The sequence below is a fragment of the Nicotiana tabacum genome, chromosome 7 (genome assembly GCF_000715075.1).
Source record: "Nicotiana tabacum cultivar K326 chromosome 7, ASM71507v2, whole genome shotgun sequence".
Lineage (NCBI taxonomy): Eukaryota > Viridiplantae > Streptophyta > Magnoliopsida > Solanales > Solanaceae > Nicotiana > Nicotiana tabacum.
In genome coordinates, this window is record NC_134086.1 from 97,070,331 (window position 1) to 97,083,863 (window position 13,533).

The window sequence follows — 13,533 nt, forward strand, 5'->3', positions numbered from 1 at the left end:
GCAGCAGAGAGAATGACAGCATCAAAGAGAACTTAAAGTGCCAGTATCTCTTAAAAAAAAAAAAAAGCAAAATCAGTGAACTATAGTAGCGCCATAGTAGAAGTTATTACCTGTTTCTATAAAAACGATAGTTCTGTACCTCATGGCAGCCACCAAATTTTGCACCTAATCAAACCATAAATTAGTCAAAAATAAATAAATCTTGATTCACTTGAGAGTGCTCAAGTCATGTTTGAAATTAAATTGTTGATATAGAGGTGTAGTCACACCTAAATAGAATTTAATAGGATGCTGAAACGACCAATTACGAGAGTGCCCAAGTTCTTCATGAGGACGCCACTGTGTGCACTTAAAATCTGGGGAAAAAGGACGGAAAACTTTTGGTTAACCACATAATTACTTATCAGTTCATTGTGATCCATTGCTTCTAAATCTAACTGACAGAATGCGCTGAAATATATCCACGTCAGCAAAATCCATGAATACTGTCACCTTTATCACCACATTTTCTACGGAATGACTCCTGAAAAGCAATACCGTCATCTGAAATGAAGAGTTCAAAGAACTTCTCAACCGTAACCTGCACCTCAAATATTAAGTTCAAATAACAGTCTAAGATTAATTACACATCCATCATGAAGAAAACTAGAGATTCAGAACAAATGAAAGAACTAGGGAAAAAGATAAAGTTATATCACCGGAAACTTGGCCTCTGCAACAAGTGTAAAGCATTCAGGGACTGCATGTCAAATAATGCAAAGTTTAGGTAAATCAGGAACTGAATAGAATTTCAAACACAGAATATAAAAAAGAAAAGGAAAGTTTTGCTGGTGGAATCCAAGAAACAATTGCTTTAATAGCTTTAGAACCTATTGGATACAAGTACCAAAGAGAATCTTGTTTCTGGCTGAAAGTACGCATCTATCAAACAGAACTTGAGCATTAACTTGTGGTCAGAACTCTGAGAATAGACACCCACCCCATAGGAGAATACCAGATAACATCTGTCTAGTACGAGGAAAGTAAACCTGCTCATAAGTCCTAGTAACTGTCTCTCACTTCGTGATGTGCACGTCTGATACCTTATTAGCAGACAGTTCTCTCACTTCATGATGTGCACGTCTGATACCATATTAGCGGACTAACAACAACAACAAACCCAGCTTAATCCCATATTAGCAGATAGAGGCAAAGAAATAGGATTAGAAAACCAGACCAAGATAAGGGCACACTATATGTTATCTGGGAAGGTGTGGAAGATAAAAATGACAGCACTTTCCAACTTGAAGGTCCTAAATGCACCGGGTAGTTTAATTCATTCTTCCTGCCTTTTCCCTTGTTACACGTTAGCACATTTGGGAGAGTTACATGAGATTTAGCTTTGCGCATTACATTTAGCTCTAATTCCGTTTCATGTTTTAGACTAGTGACACTGCAATTCTCAGTATTATGAAGAAGAAGTAAACATACAGGCAACGCAACATGAGCACATACTTCTTGTGTGAGAATGCACGGGAGAAAATCTATTTATTGACAATGATACAATGAGCCCTATATATAATACATATTCTACTCCTACAACATATGGGACTAGGACATAGAGGGTGTTTGGCTAAGCTTATAAGCTGGTCAAACTGACTTATAAACACTTTTTGGCTTATCTACGCGTTTGGTAAAATTAAAAGTACTTATAAATTAAGTGCTTATAAACCAAAAATAAGCCAAATGTCATAAGTTGGTCTCCCCCAACTTATCAAATTTCAACTTATAAGCGCTTTAGGTTTGACCAAAATATTTACTATTCTATTCCTAAAATACTTCTTTTTAAAATAAAAATCTTCGTATACTCAGTTCTTCAGCTGCTAATTATTAATTTCAGCACTTTTATCCAAACACATAACTGCTTATTTTTTAAATCAGCTTCAGCACTTAAAAGTGTTTTTCAGCACCTAATGCTTATCAGCTACAATAAATCAGCCAAGCCAAACGGGCTCATACTCTACTCCTACTACATATAGGACTCGTACTATTTACACATAACTATCTAAAACTCCCCCTCAAGCAGGTGCATACATACGTACCGAACTTGTTACATATGTAACTAATACGAGGACTCGTGAGAGACTTGGTGAAAATATCTGCAAGTTGATTATTCGACATACAAGGCCACTCGACTCCCCCTAAGCAACAAAACCAAGTGGTTGCTGATAAACAGAAGTTGGCCGAAAGGTTGCCGGAAAAATTTGAAAATATTGAGACTACGCCGAATTCCACACTACAAAATAGGTTCTAAAACACCACCAGAAAACAGAACTTTTCTAGAAATTACTATTCACACCGGGAAATCACTGTTCATGCCTGAAGTGCACTGTTTACGCTGGAAAAAATAAAAGTTGTCAGAATTTGATGTAATTTATATGCGTAGGCTCGAATCACCAGACGAGTAAGTTGTCCTGAAGAAGTTTTGTCAAAAAGTGGCCAGAATGGCTTACACGCACCGGAAAAGTTACTGTAGCTCGACGGAACCCTAGTTCTGGCGGCGCGTGACTTTCTGTCAGAGCGATTGGCTGGGTTTTGTCGCCTAACTTTTTCGAACAAGATGGTAGTGTTGGTTTTTGCACAAACACTTACCGATGAGGAGATAACGCAAATCAATCTTGAGTAGTCAATCGGAAAAACACACGGTGACTGACTTTTCTGTTCAGATAGGACGGGAATTTCTAGGGTTTGGTCGCACAAGGGTTTCGTATCTGTAGCAGTGATGAACCCTGGAACAAGACTAAGTTGCCGGAAAATTGCACGGCTATGAGATCTTTCTTCCCGGATGTCGCTGGAATGACGCATAACAATAATTTTCTCACTAAGCTCTGATACCATGTGAGAATGCATGGGAGAAAAATCTTTTTATTAACAATGATACAATGAGCCCTATATATAATACATATTCTACTCCTACTACATATGGGACTAGGACATATTCTACTCCTACTACATATGGGACTAGAACGTATTCTGCTCCTACTACATATAGGACTAAGATTATTTACACATAAGTATCTAACATCTTGCAACAAAAGAATGCACATGACTTCAACATATCAGCCAACGAATAAGCAATTTTTCTTTAAATACTAGAAACCAGAGATTGTTAATTAATTGAATGGAGAAAATCATTTAACACACTTGAAGAATGAAGAAGCACATAACAAAAAGCCCAAAGGGACATTTGACTGACCCCGAGGTGCATCTGAATCCTCCTGCTTCAAAGCTGAGGACCTCCCAGAAGAGGAGCAATCAGTACTTTGAACAATAACTGCTTTTTCTTCCACATTGCGCTGCAATCCTAAAGGCTTTGATACAATTTCAAATTCGCCATTGGCCAAGGGCTTTGAGTCTTCCTGTACTGTATCATCCTTATTCCTGGTCACATGAATTAACAGACTGAAATAACTCCAGTGCAAGGGAAGATAATTCCTAACTTGACTCTAGATACCTTTCGAGGGATTCTACCCCTTCCATAGCCTGCCTGAAACTATCTGTTCCTTCTGGTATTCCACTATCTTGACTGTTTAGATCAGATTTTGGCTCCTGACGTCAAAGCAAAGTTAAACACAGTCAGAACTGCAAAGAGAAGGCCCAAAAAAAATAAAAGCATCAGCAAGAAATATTTTCAGGATTGAAACAGATATTTCTTGGAAGATGAATATAAAGAGAATTCTCAAACTTCTCTTTGCAAAATAAGAGAAAAATGAATAGAAGAAAACCAAGAGGTAGAATGTCCAAATTTTCACGTAACTTATGCAGAGCCATTATGGTGAGAAAACAGGCTAAGGGAGATGAAAGGACACGGTCACCAATGCTTTCACAACCAAATTTAAGATGTCAGTGAAGTAGCACATGGCACATGTCTGAGACTTTGCCCACACAACTTATCCAGGAGTCAACCCATTGCAATGAAGTGAGGCACAGAAGCCTCCAAATTATATGGGCTTGGTTGGCGATTAAGGGAACAACTATTCGTAATACCAAAATAACGTCTTTGGCAATGAAGGGTAGATTCCATCCGTTTTACTATCAGGTGTTTTCATTTAAAGAATGCAAGTTATATATTAGATTTTCTAGTAAAAAGCGCCGCCTTCTTGGCATTGCTTAACTTTTAATTGCATACCATGTTCCATTTCCACAAAGAAGAATATCTTTGAAGGGTCTAAAATCTAAATCTTCCACTTACTTAGGTTGCTAAATGACTAAATCCTTCCCTTTACTTATGTAGCTGATGTACCACCAATACCAAGATTCCGCACAGATGACGACTAAAAGGGAAGTGAAGGAAATAAATCCAAAAAGCAAAGTCAAAACTGTAATAGAGATTCTACTTGGAACATTCAATACTAATACCCTTACACTGCTGCGGCATCTTTCTTTTCAAATTTATGCTGGAAAAAATTATGTTTTTTCACACTTGCCTTTAGAGTTGAAAATAACAAGTAACATAACAAGGTTTCAAGGAACTGGGGAATGCATCAATGTTAGGTTACACGGAGAGCGACTGATTACTGACTAACCAAAATAGCACAAACGGAGTATTCATAATTTATCAGCATTAACCAAAAAATAGAATTTTTTTTTTTTTTTGGGGGGTGGGGGGGGTGCTCCATATTGCAACAAGCCTAAACACATTTTATAAATTCCCAAGCTATGTAAGTGACGACACACCAGATCTGTAGACTCTTCCGCTGCACCATTGTGTTGTAGCCAACCATCATTGATAAGCTTAAAAGCTTCATCTCGGGACAGGAAAGATGTAAAAAAGTACTGCATTAACAGAAGGCAAGTCAAGACTACGCCGAGGAAGTATTAATCTGAAAGGAGAACAGGCATATAGCATTAACATGGCATACATCATGTTTTAAAAAAAACATATGGCATTATAAATGGCATCACAAATCCAGGACATTACCTTCTTTTCTCCGGCTACTATTTCTATTGCTGTCGGGAATATGGCCGCAGCTTTAGCTCTTCGTACTGACGTGATCTCATGAAAATGTATTATTTTCTGGAAGATGGATATTGATAACTTAATTTACATCAAGGTAAAAATGTATAGCAAAACAGATGAGAAAGAGAAACTTTCTTATTTATCTTACTATATTTTCCTTGATTCCCTTTTTACTTATCCAAAAAAAAAAAGGAAACAAGCTATCCTCAGATGTCATGCAGTATAATTCTTGGTAAATATTGAATGGAGCTTATTAGTCAGTCTTAAAACTTAAATAACAAGGCCAAACAATGAAATACAGACAAAGCAATCCTTTAAACACATTCTTAGGACCTCATGATGGTGTACCCTCCTATTGCAAACAATAGCAGCAAGAATTTTATGTATCGAGACTAAAATATGTCAACAGTTGCCAAGCAGGAAAGCAACACGACAAATAAAAAAAGGAAATCTGTATATGGCACCAGAACAAAGAATTGGGGGGGGGGGGGGGTAAAAAGGAAGACATAGGAAACAGAGGGTCCTTTGTTGTTCAAATATTCATCGCCTTCAATTCACAAAACTCTCATATAAAACAAACTGCTTAAGATGGAATGATAATAGAGCATTCCACTATAAGCTTTTCGAATCTCTCTTCCATATGACATCCCACCGCACATGAGAGGTCGTATCATTACCATCCTTGCCTATATCCCTTCTATAACCTATATCCTGTTGTATCAGTCCAAACATCAAACATGTGAGCCAAACCCTTCCTAGTGTTACTTGGAATGTTTACTTTCTCTAATGCACCCATTTCAGGTGGGTAGCACGTAAGCACCTTGTACAGACAAATTGTCATATCTAGTTCTAAGTAAATAGAACCTTCCCTTCCTCTTCTTTCTACCTTGAATCACATGAAGCCTTCTCAATCAAGCAGTGCTATGAAAACAAATCCAAACAAATCAAAATATGCATTTTCCTTCTCATGCAGGCACATAACCTCTATCCTGACCCCGTGAATCTAGTAAATATTTTGTTAATAGCAATTCCAAAATAATTGCATAATCGAAACAGACAAAATCTCAGCTATATTTGTGTACAGAGAAGAACACCTTATCAGTAGTGAAAACCTATCTCAATCAACTATAGGCTTTATAAAAGGTGAATTTATTGAAGGGTAAAAAAAAACAGAACACCAAACCTTTGTCTCAAAGCCGAAGAGGTTGGAATAAAAGCAAATATAATGGCCAAAGAGGTACATATGACCCTGTAACAACAGTAAAACATTAACCAACGCACAAAAGCGTGTAAACAAATTAGAAAGGAAGGGAAAATGTTACATATTAGAAATTAGGGTGGTTCAAGAAGCCACAAGTTCAACTATACATGTATAATATCATCTTTTTAATGCGGATAGATGTGAAACATCATACAGTTCAAGTTTACCTGAAGTAGAAAACTCTCTTGCAGCGCACAGTTAAAATCTTGAACCAGGACCTGTAAAGAATTTATACAGGCCAACAGAACATAAACATAAAATATCTGTTAGCATGCAGATTTGAAAGCTGCATTCAGCCACGGGAAAGAAGAGGTGGAACTATATTCTTCATACAGATGAAATAAAGATTCCACAAGACATGCTCAATCAACAACTTAAGTGAAGAGATGTAAAAGAAAAGGATCTAAAGATCACATTATCTATTCCTGTTTCGAAACATGGACATGAAGATAAGATGTACAAAAATTGAACTTGGCAGAACGACACACTATGGGGTGCAAATCAAGGTATGACTTGGACACACGAAGGCTAAGTACTTTTTGAGTAAACGGTTCTAGATAATTTCTTTGCTAACAAGCACTAGGAAGCATCTGCTTAAGTGAACAACCTAATGTTTTCTTAAGCTTGTAGAGCATCTCAAACAGGAACATATCCCATTTATGCCTCAACCCTAAATTGGTTGGAGTCAGCTATACAAATCTTTTGTACCATTCCGCTCTAGAGGTTTGATCATAGTCAGACTAGTTCTACATTAATTTACATTGGTTGTCAACCTACTGCAACGCTCCTTTTCATTTTGGAGAAGGCAACATTCTATATAGAGAGAGAGAGAAAGGGAACCTTGGAGCAATGGTAAGGTTATTTCCGTGTGACCTATAGGTTACGGGTTCGACCCATCGAGGCAACCACTAATGCTTGCACTAAGGTAGGTTGTCTATTTTGGGTGCGGCCTTTTTCCGGATGTTGCGTAAACGCGGAATGCCTTGTGCACTGGACTGCCCTTTAATATATATAGAGAGAGAGACAGCGAGAGAGACATCAGCACAAAGGTTGTGGTGGAAAATAAATTGTTAAACCATGGCACCAAATTAAAAACCAAAATAAAACCTTGATCTTCTTACAAGGAATCTAGCGCATATAGGAGAGCCTCAGGATCATCTATACATTCAGATTTACGCCAAAAACTAAAAAGAGGAACACAATCAATCTTAATCAGCTGTAAGAAACTGCTCCTATCTTCAAAATATCTCGAACTCCTCTCTTTCCATACTGTCCACCAGAGACAATTTTCCACCTGTCTTTGTTTCAGCTGCAGTTCCTTCTTTGGTCCAGCTTGTCAACACATCAGAAGGTCTACCTGGCATTGGCCATCTAATGCCTCTAATGTTGATGAACAAATACCAAAGTTGACTAGTAATCCTGCAGTGTGAAAATAGATATTGATTGTCTCTTCATCCTACCCATACAAATAGCATCTTGAACAAAGTGGCATTCCCCTCTTCCTAAGATTATCCCGAGTCAAAACAACTTCTCTGACTACAATGCTCTTTCTTTGTTCCAACGTGGGACCAGATGTGTTTGCACATAGCCGGAGAAGTTATTTCCATAACCACGCCAAAAAAAGAACTTTGATATTTGGTACTAGTTTTGCAATTTGTTTGTTGTCTTACAGGATTAAGCCTCAAACAAGAAATGATAATCAGAAATACTGACACTTCTAAAGACATTAAAATACCAAGGGAAAAAGGTCAGAGTATACCCTGGTGAATTCACCAGATTTAAACTTTATGGGTTCGGGTTCGGATTCGGAATTCTACTACATCCAGTCCAATTGCTGGGCTCGAAATCTATTATATTTACTTATTTAATGGGTTTTTTAACACATATAAAGGGTTTAAGCCAAAGCTACTAAGATTGAATGAACCGTAGCTTCTTCACTACATCCGCCCCTGGTGAATCACAAAATAGCATATATATATAACCATAAGTAAACTGCCACAATTCAATGCAAACAAATTCATAGAGAAATTAACACATAAGAGACGGATACTCACTTCATCGGGCGGTAAACGGAACAGTTGTCGATACTCTTCACTCTTCACAAACAGCTGATTCTGTCACAAAATTGATAATTGTTGCAATCAGCCACACACAGTCAAATCATTCACCAACCACAACTCCAATTTTGTTTAAATTTAGTTAGTTGATTGTGACAAACTCTTGAAAAGTAAAAGAGTTCTTCATTTGCATGCAACAATAAACCAGAGTAGAAACTTTCTTTGAAGCTATGATCACCCATAAAATTCATATAGTATACACTAAAATTGTGGAATTTAATTCATAATTCAGACTCCTAATGCAATATCGAGTAGAAATTAATTGAACAAATTAATTTAAAAGAAGGTAACCTGAGCATCAGATAATCGTGTTGGGCTAGGGGAAGAAGCAGAGGAAAGATCAAGGGAAGGGCGGCGATCGAGAGCATCAGTATCGGAGGCGGCGTCAAGGCCACGCCGGGAAGTGGAAGGCGACAGATGCATGTGTTGCGAGGGCGGAGGCGACGGCGACATAATTTTCTCGGTCACGGCGGCAGCCATGGTTGGTTGGTTGGTTGTGAAATTAATAACGACGAGTCCAAAGGAAGCGTAAACGGCTATTTTAGCACGGAGAATGACGTGTCGGTTACATCAAAGGGTTCGAGCGCGTCGTGGTGTTGTTGGGACGTAACTCTACCGAAGGAGACGTGGACCTGTATTCAGTTTTAAGTTTGATGTGCCCATTTTTGACTTTTTTTTCTCGACCTTTTTCCTCGCTACTAGACTAACTAACGGTCAACAGTATATTAGAGTTGGTGTGTGATATCGGCTAATGATTTAAAGCAGATGATTACTGTTTTTTAATAAACCCAGTTAGTAAAGTATGCACTAAGGATGGTCGGAATCAAGTAAAGAGGAGTATTCCTATTTTAAAATCTCTAAGGGTGAAATTATAACTTTTACGATCTAAATTGTGCGTACATTGGCAATATTCATATTGCTTTTGATAATTTTATAATGGTACATTTGCGTAAGTTATAATAATCAAGTAAAAAGGACAAAAGTCAACTTCATCAAAAAGGAAAAACTATGTTTAGTTCTTAAAACTATCTATTTATTATTATACGCAACGTATAAATATTATCGAATAATAATAATTAAAAAAAATTACCGTTCGATCCTGTTGTGACTTCCTAAATGCTACGACAAATCAAGTCATATCAGCAAAGGATAAGGAAGTGAAAATGTGTGTTGAGTGAAATATTCGAAAAAGGTTACTTTACACAAGAGGGTAGATATGGTTCTTAACAAGTCTTAAGAGATCAATGTTAGACAATAACCAAATGCGACTTGCTGAAATGTCAGAGCTTTTTTAATTTATAAAATGGGATTTTATTTGGTCGGTCGTCTAAAAATAATTACAGTTCCTAGTTAAATATACAAAAATATAGAGAAACTTTCAGAAATTACTATGTTTTAGTGATTATTAGCTAGTTGTAGCTATCATTTACTATATTACTTCCTATAGCTATGTTTCCAGGTTTTCTAGAGTGTATTCGATGTATTTAAGCTACTGCATTCATGAATACAGTAGCATTTCTCGGCGTGAATCAGGGAATTACAGCGAGACAGATTATTGTATTCGACTGTATTTACGGCGTGAAACAGGGAATTACAGCTAGACAGATTATTGTATTCGACTGTATTCACGATATGTATTTATGAATACAACAACGTAAATAGCGCAATTCATGGTCTATTCAGTTGTTTTTAAACGGAAAGTGAATCAATTAACACAATAAACTCCTAGTATAACTCAACAAACTCAACTATAAATCTGAATACATAAATTATATTAATTAAAAAATATATATGAATACATTGATGGAATATAGCGAGACAGTGAATACAATGAAATACATGGAATACAACGAGATACATTGAAATACAATGAAAAAAGAAAATAATGAATACAATGAAATACATAGAATACAACAAGATACATTGCAATACAACGAGAGAGAAAAAAAGGAAACATACTCTTCAAGTTGCTCAGCCCCAAATTCCGTCGTCTTTGTTCAAAGTAAAAATTCCTAATTAGAACGATATTCATCTGCATAAAGGTGAAGAAGGTCGTCCACATGAGGCAACTCTTTAAAAAACTTGTCAAAATCGTTGAATGACATCCCCTGCCCTAAACTTGGATTTGGTCGGCACGCAATGGACTCGGTCTCAGAAATTAATGTTCTACTACTTTGATCATCCCAATTAGTGTAGATTGGGGGAAAACGGGAAATAACGATGAACCTTTTGATGCTTCTTCGATTTCTTTCATGGCGGATTCTGTTTCAATCTCTTGCTGTGTGAGAATTGGCGCTGAGAGAGAGAGAGGTTGGAGAAAAATCTGAAAGAATGAGATAGAAAAATAATATAAAGCGTATTTTATGGCTTAAGTGTAAGAGGTGACCACAAATAGATATTTGGCTATAAAAATGAAAAAGTAGCTATGGAATATAATTTTTTAAAATGGTATTTATTTAAAATAAATAAGACATCAACTTTTGCTATAGGAGGTAAAATTCCAAAAATATATATTGGTTATATATAAAATATATATTTATTGACTATTGCTTTTTATGGCAACTATATACAATGAAGATTCCCCAAAATTCAAAGTGTCCATTGGACCAAATGAGGGCGATGTGCACAAATAGTCACTAATAGCACATATCTTTATTTTAAAGCCAGTGATTTAAATGTCTTTAGGCTTTAGCCACTGGTTTAATAAACTTATACCTGATTGGATGAAAATACTCTTCTGCTATAACTTATACCTACGCTTTTATTAACAATCAGCAGTAGCAACAACGCACGTAACTACTTCACTATAATCGTCGAATTTCAAAGTATAGAATTGCAAAAGATTCTCTTCTGATTTCAAACTATAGAATTTAACCTTCTCGTCCAAAAATCGACATAAATTTACAATAAGTTATACTTTTATGTGTTTCTATTGATTTTTATTTCGACATAGTTATATTTTTTCCGATTTCTATTAATTTTTATACAGTAAGTAGAAATTTGATTTTTTTGTTTTTTTGAATTTCTGGATTGATAAGGTTAAGGACATCACATCCTGTGATAATTCTATAAAAAGTGAGCACATAATATTGAGGACATAGTGTCCTGATTTTGCAAATTGAATTGAAAAAGTTAAGGACATTGTGTCCTTAACTTTGTTGTTGTTCTTCTGTATATTAAGGTCATACTGTCATAGATTTGCAAATTGTTTTGAAAAAGTTGAGGACACTTGGACCTGAAGTTTGAGTTTCAAGTTGAAAAGTTCAGGACACTTGGTCCTAAACTTTGACTTACATGTTAAATATTTAAGGACACTTGGTCCTTAACTTATAGTTATAAGTTAAAAAGTTAAACACAGGTAGTCCTTAACTTTAAGTATCAAGTTCAATAGTTAAGGACACTTCATCCTGAACTTTGACTTGCATGTTGAGTAGTTAAGGACACTTGGTCCTTAACTTAGAGTTCCAAGTTAAAAAGTTAAGGACAGGGAGTCCTTAACTTCAAAAGTTTCAAGTTTCAAGAAACATATGAAAGACAAATACATCCTGTAGGACATACTGATTCTTGGATTGTACCAGAAAGTGTTAAGTCACAAATTGTTAAACCTCCAGATTTCAAAGTGCCACCAGGTAGAAGGCAGAAGAAAAGGCATATTCCAGCTACCGAGTCATCAAAAATAACATTCAAATGTGGTCGTTACAGAAGAATTGGTCATGATAGAATAACTTGTATATATTCTCCGGCAGTCCATCCATTTTCAAGAAAGCATAGAGAATAGTAGATATATTCACTTATGTTTATCGACTATTTTAAGTTTTTGCTATAAATTGGATTCATTTAGATTATTCTTATTTGAGGAGATGTCTGAATTTTCAAAATTTCTTTTTGCTTACGTTCTTTTTTGTTTCTTTTGAGTTCAAAGTTTAAAAGTTAAGGACAGAAGTCCTTAAGTTTGACTTGCAGGTTCAAAAGTTAAGGACGGACAGTCCTTAAGTTTGAATTACAGGTTCAAAAGTTAAGGACAGACAATCCTTAACTTTGAGTTCAAAGTTCAAAAGTTAAGGACTGACTGTCCTTAACTTTGAGTTTCAAGTTTAAAAGTTAAGGACAAGAGTCCTTAAGTTTGACTTGCAGGTTCAAAAGTTAAGGACAGACAACCCTTAAGTTTGAATTACAAGTTCAAAAGTTAAGGACGGACAATCCTTAACTTTGAGTTCAATGTTCAAAAGTTAAGGACTAGTTGTCCTTAACTTTTGAACCTGCAAGTCAAACTTAAGGACTCTTGTCCTAAACTTTTAAACTTGAAACTCAAAGTTAAAGACAGTCAATCCTTAAGTTTGAATTACAGGTTCAAAAGTTAAGGACAAGCAGTCCTTGACTTTGAGTTCAAAGTTTAAAAGCTAAGGAATGTATGTCCTTAACTTTGAGTTTCAAGTTCAAAAGTTAAGGACATGAGTCCTTAAGTTTGACTTGCAGGTTCAAAAGTTCAGGACATGCAGTCCTTAAGTTTGAATTACAGGTTCAAAAGTTAAGGACATGCAGTCCTTAACTTTGAATTACAGGTTCAAAAGTTAAGGACAGGCAGTCCTTAACTTTGAGTTTCAAGTTCAAAAATTAAGGACACTTGGTCCTTAACTTTGAGTTTCAAGTTCAAAAGTTAAGGATAGGAGTCCTTGAGTTTGACTTGCAGGTTCAAAAGTTAAGGACAAACAGTCCTTAACTTTGAGTCAAAGTTCAAAAGTTCAGGACATATGGTCCTGAACTTAGACTTACAATTTCAAAAGTTAAGGACAAGCAGTCCTTAACTTTGAGTTACAAGTTCAAAAGTTAAGGACACAAGGTCCTGAACTTAGACTAACTGAAATTAATGATATTACCTTAATTTCATTCTCAATCTTTTTTTCTAATACAGATATTTTCTGATTTATTCTAGTAACTTCAGCATGCAGATCCTTTTTAAAACTCTCTGATAATCTCTAAATCAAAAACCATAAAAACAAAAAAGTCTCTTAAGCAAAAAAATAATCAAATAAAAAACTAATGTTATTCAAAGACAAAAATCCTACTTTAACAATTTCCTTAAGCATGACTTCATCAAATTGTGTGGAAGAAAGCATTGAGCTTTGATCTTGAGAAATTGACTCTCGCACACTAAT

At 35.8% G+C, this 13,533-nt stretch overlaps 1 protein-coding gene across 4 annotated transcripts in view; it reads right to left on the reverse strand.

The window, feature by feature from the left end:
• The window catches only part of LOC107775074 (protein VASCULAR ASSOCIATED DEATH 1, chloroplastic), a 34,042-nt gene extending 24,938 nt beyond the window's left edge, over nt 1-9,104 (reverse strand). For 3 of the 4 annotated variants that reach the window (XR_012693445.1, XM_016594745.2, XM_075217382.1), the window contains exons 1-12: nt 8,669-9,104; nt 8,315-8,374; nt 6,428-6,478; nt 6,183-6,248; nt 4,961-5,056; nt 4,717-4,815; nt 3,494-3,588; nt 3,236-3,420; nt 699-739; nt 493-580; nt 270-356; nt 111-165 (exon numbers count right to left, since the gene is read on the reverse strand). Coding sequence is in view for 3 of the 4 variants with exons in the window: in XM_016594745.2 (XP_016450231.1) it covers nt 111-165; nt 270-356; nt 493-580; nt 699-739; nt 3,236-3,420; nt 3,494-3,588; nt 4,717-4,815; nt 4,961-5,056; nt 6,183-6,248; nt 6,428-6,478; nt 8,315-8,374; nt 8,669-8,857 (1,112 nt within the window). In the remaining variant the exon portion in view is untranslated. Of the gene's footprint in view, nt 1-110; nt 166-269; nt 357-492; nt 581-698; nt 740-3,235; nt 3,421-3,493; nt 3,589-4,716; nt 4,816-4,960; nt 5,057-6,182; nt 6,249-6,427; nt 7,680-8,314; nt 8,375-8,668 lie in introns of all 4 variants that reach the window. The other variant, XM_075217381.1, reaches the window with a different exon arrangement.
• Nucleotides 9,105-13,533: the final 4,429 nt, after the last annotated feature.